The following is a 22526-nucleotide window of genomic DNA, read 5'->3' on the forward strand; positions in this document are numbered from 1 at the left end:
GAAGGTTCTCCCATCTCCACAGAGGAACTCTTGAGCTCTGTCCCTCGGTGACCCTCGGGTTCTTGGTCACCTCCCTGACCAAGGCCCTTCTCCCCCGATTGCTCAGTTTGTCCGGGCAGCCACCTCTAGGAAGAGTCTTGGTGGTTCCAAACTTCTTCCATTTAAGAATGATGGAGGCCACTGTGTTCTTGGGGGATCTTCAATGCTGCAGACATTTTTTAGTACCCTTCCCCAGATCTGTGCCTCGACACAATCCTGTCGGGGAGCTCTACGGACAATTCCTTCAACCTTTGCTCTGACATGTACTGTCAACTGTGGGACCTTATATAGACAGGTGTGTACCTTTCCAAATCATGTCCAATCAATTGAATTTCCCACAGGTGGACTCCAATCAAGCTGTAGAAACATCAAGGATGATCAATGGAAACAGGATGCACTGGAGTTCAATCTCAAGTCTCATAGCAAAGGGTCTGAATACTTATGAAAATAAGGTATATCGGTTTTAAATGTTATAATACAATTGCAAATATTTCTAAAAACCTGTTTTTCGCTTTGTCATTATGAGTGTGTGTAGATTATTATTATTATTATTATTTTTTTTTTTTTTTTTTTTTTATGTAATCCATTTTAGAATAAGGCTGTAACGTAACAAAATGTGGAAAAAGGGAAGGGGTCTGAATACTTTCCAAATGAACTGTAGGCTTAGGCTAGGTCCCAACACTAACGTCTAGGGAAAATAGTACATTTTTGCTCTAGCCAAGTGCAAACATGACTGATTTGACTAATAATCAACTAGGTTAATCAAGGGCTTGACTAGTTGAATCAGGTGTGCCAGCTAGGTGAGGGCAGGAACAATAAGGTGCCTGGGACCTTGACTTAGAGCAGGGGGGGGGGGGGGGGGGGGGGGGGGGGTCAAAGTGCGGCTCCTTTAGTTAAGTAAAACAAGTTTCTCCACAAATCCTCCTCCTCCTTGACCTTCCTGTCTTCCTCTGGTGCAGAGGCTCTGAGCCTGGCCCTTGCCCTGGGGAGGACAGAGGTTTAATACTGCTGACTAAACTAGCACTGGTCAATGCTCTTTATACAGTAGATCACTGCTCAGCAGAAAGGCTGCAGGGGAAAAGGGATGGATGGATAGAGAGAGAGTGCAAGAGAAACCTATGCACACACGACTATGCCCCGAGAGCCTCATGGCTTTTACAAGTTTGAGTGTCCAGGCGTGTCAGATTTGACTCGGCAGGAAAAACAAACTCTCAAAACATACACCGAGTGCGTTTGGGTCTGAGTGACTTGTTAAACAAGTGGCCGCAACTACTAGCATATTACAATTGTGAAACGACTGTACTATATATTTGTGCTGTAGACTGCAACGCCAGGGAAATGATCATCCTTAGGAGCAAAATAACACATTTTTCCATGCCTAATCAACCATTCCAAGCTTGTAATCTGTGTAGTTGAATCCTTAGGGCCCCTAGAAAAAGGTTAGGAGCCAGGAAGCAATATATTTACCCAGGTGCAGAAGGAAGCAGCCAGTGAGCAGCTTCACAGCAAACTTTCCCTGACTCCCTTTGCCTAGAGATCTTTTGGATTACTAGGTATCTGATGAAAAGGTGGATATACTGGTAAATGTGGGTGTCTGTGCTTCTGGTTTTGTATTGGGAACACTGACTGGTAAACTAGTCTCGCAACACAGAGCCTACACGGGGAAATCTAATGGGTAACCTGTATAATGATCTACAAATTAGGACTAGAGGAAACATTTGCATGCAAGCAATTCCATGGTAACGGAATAACCCTTTGACTCAGATGTTTCACTGCCAAAATAAAAATTAATAAAAAAAACATTGATTTCAAAGTTTAACAAACCATACAACTCTATGCAATGGTGTCTGGAGAAGTGGGTGAACTCAATGGGCCGGCCAGGGAAGGCACCCTGTCTGAAAAATTCTATGAGAAAGTGACAAATTCCAAATGACCTAAAATGATAAATCCCATATTGGTCTTTCACAGTCAAGAAACCCAAGCTGTACTGTGCTAGTAGTCTGATAGTAGGACTACTATTGAAACAAATAAATGAGGCTGTCAACAGAGTCAGAAATATTCAGGTTTTCGCTCTCAAAGTCAACCTTGAATAGACAAACAACAAAATTGGGTGTTCCAATTCCATAATGCTTAAACTAGAGGTCGACCGATTAATCGGAATGGCCGATTATTTGGGGGCGCAGATTTGCCAATTTAAAAATATATATATATATATATATATATATATTTTATATACACCTTTATTTAACTAGGCAAGTCAGTTAAGAACACATTCTTATTTTCAATGATGCCCTAGGAACGGTGGGTTAACTGCGTTGTTCAGGGGCAGAAAGACAGATTTTCACCTTGTCAGCTCGGGGGATCCAATCTTGCAACCTTACAGTTAACTAGTCCAACGCAATGGCTAACTAGTTAGCGCGCACTAATAGCGTTTCAAACGTCACTCGCTCTGAGCCTTGCAGCGGTTGTTTCTCTTGCTCTGCATGGGTAACGCTGCTTCGATGGTGGCTGTTGTCGTTGTGTTGCTGGTTTGAGCCCAGGGAGGAGCGAGGAGAGGGACAGAAGCTATACTGTTACACTGGCAATACTAAAGTGCCTATAAGAACATCCAATAGTCAAAGGTTAATGAAATACAAAATGGTATAGAGGGAAATAGTCCTATAATAACTACAACCTAAAACTTCTTAACTGGGAATATTGAAGACTCATGTTAAAAAGGAACCACCAGCTTTCATATGTTCTCATGTTCTGAGCAAGGAACTGAAACGTTAGCTTTCTTACATAGCACATATTGCACTTTTACTTTTTTCTCCAACACTTTGTTTTTGCATTATTTAAACAGGTTTCATTATTTACTTGAGGCTAAATTTATTTTATTGATGTATTATATTAAGTTAAAATAAGTGTTCATTCAGTATTGTTGTAATTGTCATTATTACAAATAAATAAATAAAAATCGGCCGATTAATCGGTATCAGCTTTTTTTGGTCCTCCAATAAATCGATATCGGCATTGAAAAATCATAATCGGTCGACCTCTAGCTTAAACCATATCAGGAGACCACTTTTGGGGTTTGGGGAAAACCCAAGAATATAGTGCATGAGATGGAGTTTCCCCAGGCATTGGCTACTTTGTAGCTAGTTAACATTAAATAGAGGTTTTTGGGAAAGCATTTCCATCTACCAGCAGAGTCAGAACTGTTTCTTTTGTTCTCTAATTGTTTGAAACCTGGATGTTTTACTTCATATTCTGAGACATATATTGCCTGGATCACAGTAGTCTATCGCCAAAATCCCCCCCATAGAAACATGGGGGCAATTATTTTAGAAAGACTTCCTCATATGCGTTCTCCTGTTCTATTGTTTTTCTTGTAACTTTTCATTGTTTAGCAGCCAAAGGCCTGATCCTAATCATAGCAACCCATGATCCAACAACTATCATTAGATCGCCCCGCTTTCTACATTTTTAACAGATATTTACATTTCTGTCCACGAAACTGCTCGCATGTGCTGTGCACATTTTAGAATGAGTTTTCCTGCCAATTGCATTTTTGGAGCATTCGCGCATAGGCCTACTGCTGTGTGCATATTGCTGAATAAGTAATAGCTCAACATTTTAAGCTAAACATTCTGATCTGTTCCGTCAACATTGTTAATTGATACGGCTTAAGGAAGGGTGTATACAGGGTATACCCGCCACTACACGACTGACTCTATGCACAAGGACAACGTTGAACAATTTACACAGATTTCACAAAAAAAAAAACACATTTGCTGGTAGACCTGTGCAGACGCAAAGTTAAGTAACAGAATTACAGTAAAATCTCCAAGGTTTAAATATATTTTTTTAATAGATGACAACTTTATAAAAAAACGATGCGCACTCTTCAATGGGGCAGAAGTCTGAGTTGTTGTGATTCTGGATGGCCAGAAAGCAACAGTGACAAGAAACTGCCTTTTGGGGAATCTTAAGTGATTTGTTTCAGCTAGTTTCATCTTGTTCTTGATACCATGTCTTGTTTTGAGGTGTTTTGACTGATTTCATGTCAATACTTATATGGCTCAGATTGGCTAGCTAACCAACACATGTAATGACATATTTGAGACAAGTGCTAATTGTGCAAATGTATTTGTTTCCAATAAACATTGGAGACTAAATATAGTTTACATGTTGTCAACAATCTAAACCAACCCTGTCTGTTTTGACACAAACTCAGCAAAAAAAGAAACTGCCCTTTTTCAGGACCATGTCTTTCAAAGATATTTGGATTTTTACGAATTAACTTCATAGATCTTCATTGTAAAGGGTTTAAACACTTTCCCATGTTTGTTCAATGAACCATAAACAATTAATGAACATGCACCTGTGGAACGGACGTTAAGACACTAACAGCTTACAGACGGTAGGCAATTAAGGTCACAGTTATGAAAACTTAGGACACTAAAGAGGCATTTCTACTGACTCTGAAAAACACCAAAAGAAAGATGCCCAGGGTCCCTGCTCATCTGCGTGAATGTGCCTTAGGCATGTTGCAAGGAGTCATGAGGACTGCAGATGTGGCCAGGGCAATAAATTGCAATGTCCGTACTGTGAGACGCCTAAGACAGCGCTACAGGGAGACAAGACGGACAGCTGATCGTCCTCGCAGTTGCAGACCACTTGTAACAACACCTGCACAGGATTGGTACATCCGAACATCACACCTGCGAGACAGGTACAGGATGGCAGCAACAACTGCCTGAGTTACACCAGGAACGCACAATCCCTCCATCAGTGCTCATACTGTCCGCAATAGGCTGAGGGAAGCTGGACTGAGGGCTTGTAGGCCTGATGTAAAGGCAGGTCCACACCAGACATCACCAGCAACAATGTCGCCAATGTTCACAAACCCACCATCACTGGACCAGACAGGACTGGCAAAAAAAAGTGCTCTGCACTGACGAGTCGTGGTTTTGTCTCACCAGGGGTGATGGTCGGATTCGCATTTGTCCTCGAAGGAATGGCCGTTACATCGAGGCCTGTACTCTGGAGCGGGATTGATTTGGAGGTGGAGGATCCATCATGGTCAGGGGCGTCACAGCATCATCTGACTGAGCTTGTTGTCATTGCAGGCAATCTCAGTGCTGTGGTACAGGGAAGACATCCTCCTCCCTCGTGGTACCCTTCCTGCAGGCTCATCGTGACATGACCCTCCAGCATGATAATGCCACCAGCCATACTGCTCGTTCTGTACGTGATTTCCTGCAAGAGAAGAATGTCAGTGTTCTGGCATGGCCAGCAAAGAGCCCGGATCTCAATCCCATTGAGCACGTCTGGGACCTGTTGGATCAGAGGGTGAGGGCTAGAGCCATTGCAGCCAGAAATGTCTGTGAACTTGCAGGTGCCTTGGTGGAAGACTGGGGTAGCATCTCACAGCAAGCACTGGCAAATCTGGTGCAGTCCATGAGGAGGAGATGCACTGCCGTACTTAATACAGCTGGTGGCCACACCAGATACTGACTGTTACTTTTGACCACCCCTTTGTTCAGGGACACATCATTCCATTTCTGTTAGTCACATTTCTGTGGAACTTGTTCCGTTTATGTCTCAGTTGTTGATTCTTATGTTCATACAAATATTTACAGATGTTAAGTTTGCTGAAAATAAACGTAGTTGACAGTGAGAGGACATTTATTTTTTTGCTGAGTTTAGTTGCTGCACAAGTCGGTTTTGTTGCTAAACAACCAACTATGCGACCACGTTTTCCAAAAACTCTGTTAATGCTGCAATGTGTAACTTTTGGGCGACCTGACCAAATGCACCTAGCAATGCGACTTATAGAACTGTCATTCTCATTGAAAGCAAGTCTTAGAAGCGGTAGATCTGTACTATGTGCGCTATTTCTATGCTTACGTTCTTAAGTTTTGTTTTTGTGACTTTTACTTTTTGTACACCAGCTTCAAAAACAGCTGAAAATACAATGGTTATTGAAAATATATTTCACAGTGGATTAGATGGTACAGTGATTCTCTACACTGCTTTGTCATCAGACTGAAATTAGGAGTAATATTAGAAATCAAGCAACCAGGAAATGTCGGAGCGATTTCTGCATATTGCACCTTTAAATATCTCCTCAGAATTAGGTTTCAAATATGTCTGCAGAAAGAATGGGGTGTCAGCTATGACATGACACATTGAGTTTGATATATATCTTGGTTATTGAACTACAGTAGGTGAATTGGATTTACATCCAGTAATGTAATTACATCATGGGTCCCTGATCTGTACTATACAGAAATTGATATTTATGGATATTAATCTAAATTATCTTCATGTGATGTATCCTGAATAGGTACATAAAAGAAAGTAGAAATATGCATTATCCTTCTTTTGGATATTTGGGTATTATTTTACACACTGGCTATTATTCTAATGAGCTCCGCCCCCAAGTTTGGTCCAGTTGGTCCGGACCAAACCAATCATAGATGTCTCTTTCACAAGTTACGACATCACAGTAAATGAAAAAGAGGGTACGTAGTAGGTGTGCGAGAAGAAGGAGAATCAGCACAAGTCTGGTTGTCCTTTCAGTTTTCAGTCTTGCTTTGACTACAAGATGAAATAAAATAGTTATGAGCTGAACATAACAGTATGCTAGTGGAAAGAAAGACAGTAGCAGGTGACTCAACGGTGGTTTGTTAACACTATGATTTTCAATTGTAGCCAGTTCAATTGCGGAAATTCCGTTACCGATTTGGTAACTGAATTATGACTTTTAATCACTTTATAATACATAAACGTTTATCAGTAAATACACTAGCTTATTTGGTAGGTCTGCCTATACTTGTTACTTCTGTGAACTTTCATTATCCTCCCTCAGAGAGAAATTTGAAAATATCTTAAACATATGGGTTTTTGGAAACGAAAGGCACATTTTTAGGATGGAAAATGGTTGAAAAATGTACAGTTGAAGTTTGCATACACCTCAGCCAAATACATTTAAACTCAATTTTTCACAATTCCTGACACTTAATCAGAGTAAAAATTCCTTGTTTTAGGTCAGTTAGAATCACCACTTTATTTTAAGAAATGTGAAATGTCAGAATAATAGTAGAGAGGATCATTTTGTTCAGCTTTTATTTATTTCATCACATTCCCAGTGGGTCAGAAGTTTACATACATTCAATTAGTATTTGGTAGCATTGCCTTTAAATTGTTTAACTTGGGTCAAACGTTTTGGGTAGCCTTCCACAATAAGTTGGGTGAATTTTGGCCCATTCCTCATGACAGAGCTAGGGTAAATGAGTCAGGTTTGTAGGCCTCCTTGCTCACACACCCTTTTACAGTTCTGCCCACACAATTTTCTATAGGATTGAGGTCAGGGCTTTGTGATGGCCACTCCAATACCTTGACTCTGTTGTCCTTAAGTCATTTTGCCACAACTTTGGAAGTATGCTTGGGGTCATTCTCCATTTGGAAGACCCATTTGCGACCAAGCTTTAACTTCCTGATATCTTGAGATGTTGCTTCAATATATCCACATCATTTTTCTGCCTCATGATGCCATCTTATTTGTGAAGTGCACCAGTCACACCTGCAGCAAAGCACCCCCACAACATGATGCTGCCACCCCCGTGCTTCACGGTTGGGATGGTGTTCTTCGGCTTGCAAGCATCCCCCTTTTTCCTCCAAACATAACAATGGTCATTATGGCCAAACAGTTCTATTTTTTTTTTTCATCAGACCAGAGGACATTTCTCCAAAAAGTTTGATCTTCGTCCCCATGTGCAGTTGCACACCGTAGTCTGGCTTTTTTTATGGCGGTTTTGGAGCAGTGTCTTCTTCCTTGCTGAGCGGCCTTTCAGGTTGTCGATCTAGGACTCGTTTTTACTGTGGATACAGATACTTTTGTACCCGTTTCCTCCAGCATCTTCACAGGGTCCTTTGCTGTTGTTCTGTGATTGATTTGTACTTTTCGCACCAAAGTACGTTAATCTCTAGGAGACAGAAAGCATCTCCTTCCTGAGCGGTGTGACGGCTGCGTGGTCCCATGGTGTTTATACTTGCGTACTATTGTTTGTACGGATGAACGTTGTACCTTCAGGTGTTTGGAAATTGCTCCCAAGGATGAACCAGACTTGCGGAGGTATACCATTTTTTTCTTGGCTGATTTCTTTTGATTTTCCCATGATGTCAAGCAAAGAGGCACTGAGTTTGAAGGTAGGCCTTGAAATACATCCACAGGTACACCTCCAATTGACTCAAATGATGTCAATTAGAATATCAGAAGCTTCTAAAGCCATGAAATAATTTTCTGTAATTTTCCGAGCTGTTTAAATGCACAGTCAACTTAGTGCATGTAAACTTCTGACCCAGCTGAATTGTGATACAGTGAATTAAGTGAAATAATCTGTCTGTAAACAATTGTTGGAAAAATTACTTGTGTCATGTTCTAACCGACTTGCCAAAACTATAGTTTGTTAACAAGAAATATGTGGAGTGGTTGAAAAATGAGTTTTAATGACTCCAACCTAAGTGCATGTAAACTTCCCACTTCAACTGTATATATGCTTTAATGAAAAAAATGTTTTTAAAGACTCAGCTTTATTTGATATGGTCCTATGAAGTTTACATGTTGGAGCTCATGGGTCCTTTAGATGGAAACGCCCATGCTTAACTAGGGAGGCTCGACAATCGCTAGTCAGGTTTCCATCCAAATGGCGACAGCTTTTCATGCAAATATTAAAAATTGAATAAAAACATTATGGGCATTTTCACATGAGATGATGCCTTCAAACTGACCAATACATTTTGCGGTTAAAATTCCCATGTATTGAACAAAAAAATACAAGTTAAATTGGTTTCCATCGCATTTTCAACTCTACTGATTGTTTTGTCACAAAACCTGTTGCGTTATGTAGCAAAATGTGCCCACTCTGGTCTTGGCACATGCGCTCTAGCCAACAGCTCGCAGGAAGTGCGGGTAGGCTACCTTCATGAGATTATAAAGACTGAGCTAGATTATTTGTATTTGTCAAATGCAGTAGAGGCTGGTGGGAGGAGCTATAGGAGGATGGGCTCATTGTCATGGCATAAATGGAACGGTATCTAACATATTTGAACCATGTTTGACTCCTTTCCATCAATTCCAGTCCAGTCATTACAATGAGCCCCTCCTATAACTCCTCCCACCAGCCTCCACTGGTCAAATGGCAGCCAAGCATCATGATCATGTCACCAGAATAAAACTCTTGATATTTATTGAAAAGGTGCATCAGGTTCATCACCGGGCACTTTCACCACCCTGTGAAGGCTGCTGAGGGGAGGACGGCTCATAATAATGGCTGGAACGGAGCAAATGGAATGGCATCAAACACATGGTAACCATGCGTTTGATCCCATTGCTCTCCTGCCATTTTCACGAACCCGTTAAAAGTGCCACAACCTCCTGTGAGTTCATCATAACTTATTTCATCTGTATCCTAAAACTGCAAGCTTTCCCTGAGTCATAGCAGGAGACCACACAACATATTGCATGACTCTGAAGTTTACTTCTATATGATGGGTATTATACCAATATCTTTCTAGATTTATTCTTGCCTCCTATAAAGACCCTATGAGTTGTGAACCGTACATGATACAGACAACATCTTGGTGTCATTACACTCCTTATAGTTTGCTTTAATATATGGAGTGTCTAGATGAAATAAAAATATTTCACATTCATTTGTTCAACATTGCAAAATATGAATCGCAAAACTACCCGTTTAGATTTTGTTCATTTTTAGACATATTGTTTAAAGCAATATACTCTACAAGTACATCACATTTACAGAGTGGGTTCTCTGCTACATGATAAATGAATGATTGATTGTGTATCAGTAATAATCAATTGTATGAGCACCACCACCAGAGTGAATGGGAAAATGGATTCAAAGTGAACTCCTTCTGCTGGTGATTTGCTGAATGTGTAATCTTAATTAAAAGGAGGGCTTGGATTGGTTCATGACATGTAATGTAAATTTCAATGTATAAAATCATATTTTCAAACGTACCAGGGAGCCCACTCTGGATGTGATGTACTTGTAGAGTATATTGTTTTAAATAAAATGTCTAAAAATGATTATTTTTTAAGTGTCATTTTGGGTGATTCTGTCTTTAAGGGCGTGTTCGTAAATTCACTCTGTCGTGCCAGAGTGTGCTCAGAGTGCATTTGTGAGTGTCGTTAGATTGTCCGTTAGTAAATTCAGAGCGTTTTGCTCTCGGAGTGTTCAGAGCGCACACTGGACGCTCTGGCCGAGGAGTAAGGTTGATGCGATCGTTCTGACCTCCCAACAGCAGTCAAGCACGCAACCGAACTTGATTGCTACTTCCAGACACAAATGAGAGAACACCTCACTCTGAACATTTTACATGCCCTAAGCACAACTGTTTAGTCTGTATTCAAATTATCTGGTGCATTGGTGAATGCAACTGTGCTGCTGGCAACCATTTCAATATGTTTTTTTTTCTGCCGACGTTTACTGGACGGCAGTATTATTCAAATGGGTGTTGCGCGTTCGTAAATTCCTCAGTTATTTTGTGCTCTGGCACACAGACGAGTGTGCTCTGAAATCGGAGTGTATATAGCCAGAGTGAATTTACGAACACAGTCCAAGTCTCCAGTGGGTGATGAAGTCTCTTCCATCTATGTAATGTATTACGTTAAGGACAGGTGCAGTCAGGTGGAAGGAGGGGTGGAGTGCATGACACTCCATCCTGGAGTCTGCCTCAAGCCATGGGTCCAATAAGTTCAATAAGTACAGACAGATGTGAGATGTAGGAGGATGGCACTCTTCCCATACCACTCCAGGAGGCTGCTTTGCATTGGTCAGTAGCCTACAAAAGGAATATGAGAAGAGTGCAATTGCTGAACTTAAGTAGATATTCTAAACAAAGTGTTTTGATATCTTTCAAGTGTAACAGTAACAATAATAACAAAATATTTAATAAAAAAGTACTTGTATAATTTTAATGCTGAGTGCAAGGTCTCTCCCAATTCATACATCAGTATCACCCCGTCTTTGAGTCAGAGGATTCCAAAAGCATCTCTTCTGCCCATCTGTAAAAAAAAAAAAAAATTAAAATGAGGAAGAGTTGATGAGTGGCACACATATTAAAAAGGGTGAGATTACTAAACACTTGTGATGTACCGTCTTATTAGTAATCCCCTTTTGCCCCTTCGGAGGTGTTTGCCAACACCTGATGGGCATGGCAGCGTAGAACAGCTCCAGGCACCTCTTGTCACAAATACTGGTCATGAAGCAGCCCGACTTCGGCTTCTTCATGGCATTCGGAAAGTATTCAGACCACTTCACTTTCTCCACATTGTTACGTTAGCCATATTCTAAAATGGACTAAATAAAAAAATGTTCGTCATCAATCTACAGACAATACCCCATAACGACAGAGCTAACAATTTTTTAGAAAGCTTTGCAAATTGATAAAATATTTGATTTTAAATTAAATAAAAAGTATTCAGACCCTTTGCTATTAGACTATGCATCCTGTTTCCATTGATCAACCTTGATGTTTCTACAACTTGATTGGAGTACACCTGTAGTAAATTCAATTGATTGGACATGATTTGGAAAGGCCCACACCTGTCTATACAAGGTCCCACAGTTGAAAGTGGATGTCAGAGCACTTGGTGGAACCACCGAGACTCTTCCTAGAGCTGGCCGCCCAGCCAAACTGAGCAATCGGGGGGAGAAGGGCCTTGGTCAGGGAGATGACCAAGAACCTGTGGGTCACTCTGACAGAGCTCAAAAGTTCCTCTGTGGAGATGGGGGACCTTCCAGAAGGACAGCCATCTCTGCAGCACTCCACCAATCAGACCTTTATGGTAGAGTGGCCAGACGGAAGCCACTCCTCAGTAAAAGGCCCGCTTGGAGTTTTCCAAAAGACACCTAAAGGACTCAGACCATGAGAAACAAGATTCTCTAGTCTGATGAAACCAAGATTGAACTCTTTGGCCTGAATGCCAAGTGTCACGTCTGGAGAAAACCAGGCACCACTCATCACCTGGCCAATACCATCCCTACGGTGAAGCATCATGGTGGCAGCATCATGCTGTGGGGAGGTTTTTCAGGGGCGGGGACTGGGAGACTAGTCAGGATTGAGGTAAAGATGAATGGAGCTAAGTACAGAGATCCTTAATTAAAACCTGCTCCAAAGCACTCATGACCTCAGACTGGGGGAGAAAGTTCACCTTCCAACAGGACAACGACCCTAAACACACAGCCAAGACAAAACAGGAGTGGCTTTGGGACAAGTTTCTGAATGTGGCCCGGTCAGAGCCCGAACTTGAACCCTATCGAATATCTCTAGAGACCTGAAAATAGCTGTGCAGCGACGCTCCCCATCCAACCTGGCAGAGCTTGAGAGGATCTCAAATGGGAGAAACTCCCCAAATACAGGTGTGCAAGCTTGTTGCGTCATACCCAAGAAGACTCAAGGCTGTAATCGCTGCCAAAGCTACTTCAACAAAGTACAGGGTACAAAGTACAAAAGTACAATACTTATGTCAATGTGATATCAGTTTTTTTTATATACATTTGCAAAAATGTCTAAACCCGTTTTTTTGTGTGTAGATTGATGAGGGGGAAAAAATATTGAATCCATTTTAGAATAAGGCTGTGATGTAACAAAATGTGGAAAGAGTGAAGGAGTCTGAATACTTTCCAAATGCACTGTATATCCAACCCAGCTCCTATATCACTGGGGGAGAGAGGGAAAGACATTCACCATACAGTCATGGAAGCCAACAGTAAATACACAATTCAACATAGCCAATCCGAGATCCTGATACACAGCTAAATCACAAGGGACACGTGCCAGCATGGAATTACTCACTCCGCCCAGGAGTAGTCCATTGGCACAGTGTGGAAGGGGACACCTCCTTACAACATACATATACACACACAGCAATGATTACATTATCAATGGTGGTTAGGTGAATTCCAGGACAGATGGTGTTTTGACCATTGACCAAATCAAATGTGACCAACCTGATTCAAGTGTCCTCCATTACTCTGAAGTGGGACTGGTGTCTAACAGTTCCTGATATGGTAGGAGGGTTCCTAGATGCTGCTGAACAACAAATCCACCAGGTTTTGTATGTAGGCTGTGAATGAAATAAAATATAACTCAAACATTGCGAGAAAAATAACTAGTTTGGAATTCATTGATATGCTAATAGAGGGACTAACTACAGAATAGATTCAGCCCGGTGACGCTGAACGCCGTTACTATGCAACCAGCTGTGTACGTTGCTGAATGCTTCCTGATAACGTTTTGCTATTCACTGCCAGAGCCATAGTTATATTTGTAGTAGATTAGTACCATAATTTATTTTTGCCTTAGAAAATAAACGACAAACTTATTATCACAGTCATGTTTTGGGTTAGCAGACGAAGCCCCCAAATGCTAGCTAGCTACCTCATTTGCAAATCCAGGTAAGTTATATCTTTGTCCGAGTTTAAATGAGTTGGCTATCTAGCTAACATTAGTTAGTGCTGAAACATTATTGACAGTAAGCTGGCTACATGTTATTATTAGCTAGAAAGCTAGTATCCAAGTGCCTGCCCTGTATCGACTTAAATTTGAGCAAATAATAAAATGTCAATGGGCTACAATTAGCTGTTGTTAGCTAGCTAAGGTCAGCTATGCACATCGTCCTCTGAGATGCTACATCACATTACACGTAAGCTTGATGTATTTAGCTAGCTACAGTATCATTCTCCTTTCATCTGTGGCATCATAGATCGCCTGGCACGCTAGCATTATCAAATAATGTTGTATAACCAAAAATAACTGCTAGCTAGTACCAGCTATATACTTAGCTAAAGTACTCACCAACACCAGTGGTTTGACGGTTGACAGGCAGCGGAAGATACACTGTCGCAAGTAATCCATTCCTGGCCATCTGGCCATATTGTTGAAATGCATTGGAAGTTTGCAACAACTTTATGGAAGCCCATTCTCACTCCTATTTGCGAGAAAAATGTGCTTACGTTGCACCCATATGCAGACTTGACAACGAATGTCCGTCCACATGGCATCTGGGAACATAGCACAACATAGCACAAGGTGTTGTCTCTGGGCAATTGGCAGTTGTGTAAAGTCCTTAAGTAAAACTACTTAGTTTGTTTGGGGTATCTGTACTTTACTATTTATATGTTGACAACTTTTACTTCCCAACATTCCTAAAGAAAATTATGTACTTTTTACTCCATACATTTTCCCTGGCACCCAAGAGTACTCGTTACATTTGGACTGCATAGCAGGACAGAAAATTTGTCCAATTCACACACTTATCAAGAGAACATTCCTGGTCATCCATATTGTGTCTGATCTGGCGGACTCACTAAACACATGCTTCGTTTGTAAATGATGTCTGAGTGTTGGTGTGCCCCTGGCTATCTGGGAAAAAAAAGAAAATGGTACCTCCTGGTTTGCTTAATATAAGGAATTTGAAATGATTTATACTTTAACTTTTGATACTTAAGTATACCCAACACTCCAGTAAGTTGTAAAGAACTCACAAAACTACATTTCTGACGATACTGACCAAAATTATCCTATTTACACTGTGTAGTCAATTTTGGCACCAGAATGAATGATTCCGACTCATATTGATGCCACATGGGACATTTAAAACCAGACATATTGCTTCTAAGAGACCGTTTAAATGTTGAATAAATTAATGTGTAAATGTTTCATAATCTAGATGTTCTCCATACGTTAGAAGACACTAAGTATAATGACACCAAGATGTTATCCAACCATGATTGTGTTCTGACCCCAGTGTAGCTCAATGTAAACAAGGGTAACGTGTAGGCTTACGCTGACATTTTGATAACCATGTAAATCTCTCTTGGACAAGATGACTTATCAATATAGTCGGCTCTACTTACGTTCAGATTTTAAAATGCTAATAAGCATCAAAGTAGACATGCAAAACTACAAATCCCTGCAAGCTCCAGCACATCACTAGCTGACACCTTTGCTAACAGGTATTGTGTCCATTTAAAAACTTTCACAGGACAGATCACAGAATTGGGAATTTAAAGAAGTGTAGCCAATTTATTTCTTACTACATTTAGCTAACATTAGATAGCTAATTCAGAGATTCTTACCTTTGCCTCGATTCAGCAGTCTCGTCCAGGTCATCATGGCATTTGTAGTCCTTTATGATAGTCATATTAGCAGCTAATTTGCTATGCATTATTGGGGGGGGGGGGGGGGGGGGGGGGTAAATACAGGCAAATATATTTCTAAAAAGTAACTTTGTCCTAGAGAGCTTTACACAGTTATCAAAACATCACGCCAGGGTAAGCCACGAAACACAGCTCTTATTTTAAATGTTTCTAAAATCCCCTATGAGGAAAAATGAATGGCGGGAAAACAATTGGAACCATTTCCCTGTTTGACCGCTAAATTTATGGGTATTATGACCCATACTGTGGTACTCTATAGCCGCATTCAAAACAACTGGAAACTCAGAAAAATGCGAGGTCAAATCAGTGATCTTCAGGTCCTAGCTCTAGAAAGAGGCCCGAGTTCCCGAGTTGGAATTCCAAGTTGGATGACTTAATATACATTTTTCCCAGTCGGAGCTTTAAAAAAAAAAATTGTATAAAGTGTTCCCAGTTGTTTTAAAAGCAATTACATCGGAAGTGTGAGATTTCCAAGTTGTTTTGAATGCGGCATATTTCGGAGTTGTTTTGAACCCGGCATAATTTTGTGACGTGATGACTCAAATTACGTCACCCCCGTAACATTCACATTGGAATCAAAACAGTGCAACGCCAATGCATCATACGGCGCCGCGGGCGTACCATTTAAAATAAAATAATCTAATAATCCAAACCCAGTCCAGACAACTATGCAAAAACTATCCGCCTGTGTGTATAACCTGTAGCTAACAGCAAGCAAACGCCTCAGGGTTCAGACTGTTTGCAAAGTGTGTGGTGACAGGAGAGGTGGTGTTCAATCACGGTCCAGCTCTAGATTTTAGGCGAACGTTACTTAGCTCATCCTTTGCAAGTAACTCTGCATGATCTAATAATTTGAGTATGGCATTGGCTGTGTTGTTACTTTATGATAATGATCTAGTTACAGTATAGGCAGGAAATAGATACATGGCAGGGTAAAGGCACCCACAAATGTATTGTCGCTATCTAGTGATCTAAACAGTTGAGTGTGGTAGCAATGGTTGTTCAATGACAATAGCTACAGTACTGGGTATCTAGCTAGCTAGTTAGCGTGACAAATATATAAGCTATCGTTATAGTTATGACATGACATCTGGCTTGTTATCTACCAATCTTCACAACCTGTATAGACCAAGCAGACTTTTCCAACGACTTCATAAAACACTGATCTGGCATTAGCTATAAATCCTTTAAGTGACCAGCTATAGCTCAGCTAGCTAATAAAGTTAGCTTGCTGACTAGCATTGGGACCAGTGCCAAGGAGTGCGGGCGAGTCTGCAGAAATGCAAGCTATGCTAACTACTTAGCATTACAAGTCTTACCTTGATCTTTGTATCTAGGTCCCCCGTCCTCCACAGCATTTAATAAACGGGTTTTCAGTTGGTCCTCGTGACAAGTCCTCTTCTATATCCCCGACACGGAACATGCACCAGCCGGTTTTCACAATGCCATCCGTTCTCCTCTAGCTTGCTAATTTGATTTCATTTCGTGGCGAGACTGATTCGCCTTTGTCTGACTGACAGTGGCCATATTGACATTAATAGCGAGCGCACTGAGGTTCTCTGGGATTCGTAGTTTTGGAAATTCCTATTGCAGGAACGTCTCAGAAACATACGATCTTGAATGCATCCTTGATAAACTCTTTCTCTGGATTTGACCGCCGCCTGGCGGAATTGTTGTCTAATAATCCAATCAATTTTTTTTCAGTAATGGAGATGTTGTTTTCCAAAGTTTTAAAAGTTATCCACTTCAGTTTTTTTGACAGACCCAAATTAGACCACAATCACCTGCTTTTGGACATTAATAATGTTTTCTCATCTAAGGTGTGTGTGTGGATGTGTTTAGCTATACTTGTGGGGTCCAGAAGTCCCCACAAGGTCAAATGCTATTTCTAGGGGGTTTAGGGTTACGGTTACGTGCTTCTACACCTGCATTGCTTGCTGTTTGGGGTTTTAGGCTGGGTTTCTGTACATCACTTTGAGATATCAGCTGATGTACGAAGGGCTATATAAATACATTTGATTTGATTTGGTTAGAATTAGTGTTCGGGTTAGGAGCTAGGGTTAGTTTTAGGGTTAACGTTAGGTTTTTGGGTTAAGGTTAGGGAGAATGGGATTTTGAATGTGACTGAATTGTGTGCCCCCACTTGGTTAGTTATACAAGACTGTGTGTGTGTGGTTCTGGTCCTGGTCTGAAAGAGAGAGACCCCATGGTAGCAGCCACGGTAGCTGAGTGGAGCCTGTTTAATGTATGGTTTGACCGTGGTTATGTCAAACTGGGTAAGGGAGAGTGCAGGCAGTTACATGCACAATGGAGGGTAAGCCACCACTCATCTTTTCAACCCTGACAGTGAACAGTAAGCTCTATTTTAGGGCAATTCCACCACTTTTAAAACGCATTATCTCCAGCACAATACCAGGGCCTACATACGTGGAAAAGGCACATTTCTGTATTTTGTAGAAAAATTTTAAAGGTTATTGTTTATTTTATATATATATATATATACATACACACACACACACTAACGTTCAAAAGTTTGGGGTCACCTTGAAATGTCCTTGTTTTCTATAAAAACATACAAAAATGAGTTGCAAAATTAATAGGAAATATAGTGAAGACATTGACAAAGTTATAATGATTTTTAATTGAAGTAATAATTGTCTTTCAAACTTTGCTTTCATCAAAGAATCCTCCATTTGCAGCTATTACAGCCATGCAGACCTTTGGCATTCTAGTTGTCAATTTGTTGAGGTAATCTGAATAGATTTCATGCTTCCTGAAGCACCTCCCACAAGTTGGATTGGCTTGATGGGCACTACTTCTTCGGTCAAGCTGCTCCCACAACAGCTCAAAAGTGTTGAGCTCCGGTGACTGTGCTGGCCACTCCATTATAGACAGAATACCAGATAATTGCTTCTTCCCTAATTAGTTCTTGCATTTTTTATATATTTTTTTATTTTCAATCTTTATTTAACCAGGTAGGCCAGTTGATAACAAGTTCTCATTTACAACTGTGACCTGGCCAAGATAAAGCAAAGCAGTGCGACACAAACAACAACACAGAGTTACACATGGAATAAACAAACATACAGTCAATAACACAATAGAAAAAGTCTATATACAGTGTGTGCAAATGGCGTGAGGTGGTAAGGCAATAAATAGGCCATAGTAGCAAAGTAATTACAATTTAGCAAATTAACACTGGATTGATAGATGTGCAGATGATGATGTACAAGTAGAAATACTGGTGTGCAAAAGAGCAAAACAGTAAATAAAAACAATATGGGGATGAGGTAGGTAGATTGGATGGGCTATTTACAGATGTGCTGTGTACAGCTGCAGCGATCGGTAAGCTGCTCTGATAGCTGATGCTTAAAGTTAGTGAGGGAGATATAAGTCTCCAACTTCAGCGATTTTTGCAATTCTTTCCAGTCATTGGCAGCAGAGAACTGGGAGGAAAGGCAGCAAAAATAGGTGTTGGCGTTGGGGATGACCAGTGAGATATGCTGGAGCGCCAGCAGGTATATGACCAATGAGCTGAGATAAGGTGGAGCTTTACCTAGCAAAGACTTATAGATGACCTGGAGCCAGTGGGTCTGGCAACGAATATGTAGCAAGGGCCAGCTGACGAGAGCATACAGGTCGCAGTGGTGGGTGGTATATGGGGCTTTGGTGACAAAACGGATGGCACTGTGATAGACTGCATCCAGTTTGTAGAGTGTTGGAGGCTATTTTGTAAATGACATCGCCGAAGTCAATGATCGGTAGGATAGTCAGTTTTACGAGGGTATGTTTGGCAGCGTGAGTGAAGGAGGCTTTGTTGCGAAATATGAAGCCGATTCTAGTTTTAATTTTGGATTGGAGATGTTTAATATGAGTCTGGAAGGAGAGTTTACAGTCTAGCCAGACACCTAGGTATTTGTAGTTGTCCACATATTCTAAGTTAGAACCGTCCAGAGTAGTGATGCTAGTCGGGCGGGCGGGTGCTGTTGAAAAGCATGCATTTAGTTTTACTAGTGTTTAAGAGCAGTTGGAGGCCATGGAAGGAGTGTTGTGTGGCATTGAAGCTTGTTTGGAGTTTTGTTAACACAGTGTCCAAAGAAGGGCCAGATGTATACAGAATGGTGTCATCTGCGTAGAGGTGGATCAGGGAATCATCAGCAGCAAGAGCGACAATGTTGATATATACAGAGAAAAGAGTTGGCCCGAGAATTGAACCCTGTGGTACCCCCATAGAGACTGCCAGAGGTCTGGACAACAGGCCCTCCGATTTGACACACTGAACTCTGTCTGAGATGTAGTTGGTGAACCAGGCGAGGCAGTCATTTGAGAAACCAAGGCTGGTGAGTCTGCCGATAAGAATACGGTGATTGACAGAGTCGAAAGCCTTGGCCAGACAGTACTGTCTTTTATCGATGGCGGTTATGATACCGTTTAGTGCCTTGAGTGTGGCTGTGGTGCACCCGTGACCAGCTTGGAAACCGGATTGCACAGCAGAGAAGGTACGGTGGGATTCGAAATGGTCAGTTATCTGTTTGGCTTTCGAAGACTTTAGAAAGGCAAGGCAGGATGGATATAGGTCTGTAACAGTTTGCGTCTAGAGTGTCACCCCCTTTGAAGAGGGGGATGACTGCGGCAGCTTTCCAATCTTTAGGGATCTCGGACGATATGAAAGGGAGGTTGAGCAGACTGGTAATAGAGGTTGCATCAATGGCGGCGGATAATTTTAGAAAGAGAAGGTCCAGATTGTCTAGCCCAGCTGATTTGTACAGGTCCAGGTTTTGCAACTCTTTCAGAACACCTGCTATCTGGATTTGGGTGAAGGAGAAGCTGGGGAGGCTTGGGCAAGTAGCTGCGGGGGGTGCAGAGCTGTTGGCCGGGGTTGGGGTAGCAAGGAGGAAAGCTTGGCCAGCCGTAGAGAAATGCTTATTGAAATTCTCGATTATCATGGATTTATCGGTGGTGACAGTTTCCTATCCTCAGTGCAGTGGGCAGCTGGGAGGAGGTGCTCATATTCTCCATGGACTTTACAGTGTCCCAAAACTTTTTGGAGTTGGAGCTACAGGACGCACATTTCTGTTCGAAAAAGATAGCCTTTGCTTTCCTAACTGACTGCGTGTATTGGTTCCTGACTTTCCTGAAAAGTTGCATTTCGCTGGGACTATTCAATGCTTGTGCAGTCTGCCACAGGATGTTTTTGTGCTGGTCGAGGGCAGTCAGGTCTGGCATGAACCAAGGGCTATATCTGTTCTTAGTTCTACATTTCTTAAAAGGAGCATGCTTATTTAAGATGGTGAGGAAATTACTTTTAAAGAATGACCAGGCATCCTCTACTGATAGGATGAGGTCAATATCCTTCCAGGATACCCTGGCCAGGTCGATTAGAAAGGCCTGCTCGCAGAAGTGTTTTAGGGAGCGTTTGACAGTGATGAGGGGTGGTCGTTTGACCACGTACCCATAGCGGATGCAGGCAATGAGGCAGTGATCGCTAAGATCCTGAAAACAGCAGAGGTGTATTTGGAGGGCAAGTTTGTCAGGATAATATCTATGAGGGTGCCCATGTTTACGGATTTGGGGTTGTACCTGGTCCTTGATAATTTGTGTGAGATTGAGGGCATCTAGCTTAGATTGTAGGACTGCCGGGGTGTTAAGTATATCCCAGTTTAGCTCACATAACAGAACAAACTCTGAAGATAGATAAGGGGCAATCAATTCACATATGGTGTCCAGGGCACCGCTGGGAGCTGAGGGGGGTCTATAACAGGCGGCAACAGTCAGAGACTTATTTCTGGAGAGGTACATTTTTAAAATTAGAAGCTGAACTTTGCAGGCTATCTCTGCAGTAGATTGCAACTCCTCCCCCATTGGCAGTTATATCTTGATGGAAAATGTTGTAGTTGGGGATGGAAATCTCAGGATTCAGACATGGCTTCAATGATCAGGAGTAATGGTCCAGGGCTTACGGCAGGATTCCGGTGTTGTAGTGGAGAAAAACAGTCCGATATGCTCAGGTTTGTAAACGCCCTGTGCAGACTGGCAAGTATTATCCAGGCTAAAAGCGGCTGGTGTCTGTGCTAAAGGTAAAGGCCGCTAGCAGTGGCTAACTTTGACTAAATAGCTAGTAGCTAATTAGCAGGTTAGCTTCTGAAGGCTAGTTTCTGATGGAGGTTCTGGCTATAAGGTCTAAAAATATCAGATCCGTATCACATTGGGTGAGGCGGGTTGCCGGAAGGTATATTTAATTTAAAAATGAAAAAATAGATTGAAATATATACAAAAAAGACAAAAAATACTAAATGTACACGGGAGAACGACAAACAACGTCTGCACTGCTACGCCATCTTGGAACATTCTTAGTTTGGAGCTGTGCTTTGGGTCATTGTCCTGTTGTAGGAGAAATGGGCTCCAATTAAACGCTGTCCACAGGGTATGGCATGGTGTTGCCAAATGGAGTGATAGCCTTCCTTCTTCAAGATTCCTTTTACCCTGTACAAATCTCCCACTTTAGCAGCACCAAAGCACCCCCAGACCATCACATTGTCTCCACCATGTTTGACAGATGGTGTCAAGCACTCCTCCAGCATCTTTTCATTTTTTCTGCGTCTCACGATTGTTCTTCTTTGTGATCGGAACTCCTCAAACTTAGATTAGTCTGTCCATAACACTTTTTTCCAATCTTCCTCAGTCCAGTGTCTGTGTTCTTTTTCCCATCTTAGTCTTTTCTTTTTATTGGCTAGTCTGAGATATGGCTTTTCCTTTGCAACTCTGCCTAGAAGGCCAGCATCCCGGAGTCGCCTCTTCACTGTTGACGTTTAGTCTGGTGTTTTGCGGATTGAGAACTTGTGAGGTATCTGTTTCTCAGACTAGACTCTCTAATGTACTTGTCCTCTTGCTCAGTTGTGCACAGGGGCCTCCCACTCCTCTTCCTATTCTGGTTAGAGCCAGTTTGCGCAGTTCTGTGAAGGGAGTAGTACACAGCGTTATACGAGATCTTCAGTTTCTTGGCAATTTCTCGCATGGAATAGCCTTCATTTCTCAGAACAAGAATAGACTGACGAGTTTCAGAAGAAAGTGCTTTGTTTCTGGTCATATTGAGCCTGTATCGAACCCACAAATGCTGATGCTCCAGATACTCAACTAGTCGAAAGAAGGCCAGTTTTATTGCTTCTTTAATCAGAACACCAGTTTTCAGCTGTGCTAACATAATTGCAAAAGGGTTTTCAAATGATCAATTAGCCTTTTAAAATGCTAAAC

At 41.6% G+C, this 22526-nt stretch overlaps 1 protein-coding gene across 5 annotated transcripts in view; it reads right to left on the reverse strand.

Moving 5' to 3' along the window:
- LOC110505329 (homeobox-containing protein 1) overlaps positions 1-16907 on the reverse strand; it is a 29514-nt gene extending 12607 nt beyond the window's left edge. For 2 of the 5 annotated variants that reach the window (XM_036962499.1, XM_036962498.1), the window contains exons 1-2: positions 16595-16907; positions 15195-15275 (exon numbers count right to left, since the gene is read on the reverse strand). In XM_036962499.1, coding sequence (XP_036818394.1) covers positions 15195-15259 — 65 coding nt within the window. In that variant the 5' untranslated portion in view covers positions 15260-15275; positions 16595-16907. Of the gene's footprint in view, positions 1-11060; positions 11117-11207; positions 11402-13064; positions 13181-13911; positions 14175-15194; positions 15276-16594 lie in introns of those variants that run through there. The other 3 variants (XM_036962501.1, XM_036962500.1, XM_021584504.2) reach the window with 3 other exon arrangements.
- Positions 16908-22526: the final 5619 nt, after the last annotated feature.

The sequence above is a fragment of the Oncorhynchus mykiss genome, chromosome 25, assembly GCF_013265735.2.
Source record: "Oncorhynchus mykiss isolate Arlee chromosome 25, USDA_OmykA_1.1, whole genome shotgun sequence".
Classification (NCBI taxonomy): Eukaryota; Metazoa; Chordata; class Actinopteri; order Salmoniformes; family Salmonidae; genus Oncorhynchus; species Oncorhynchus mykiss.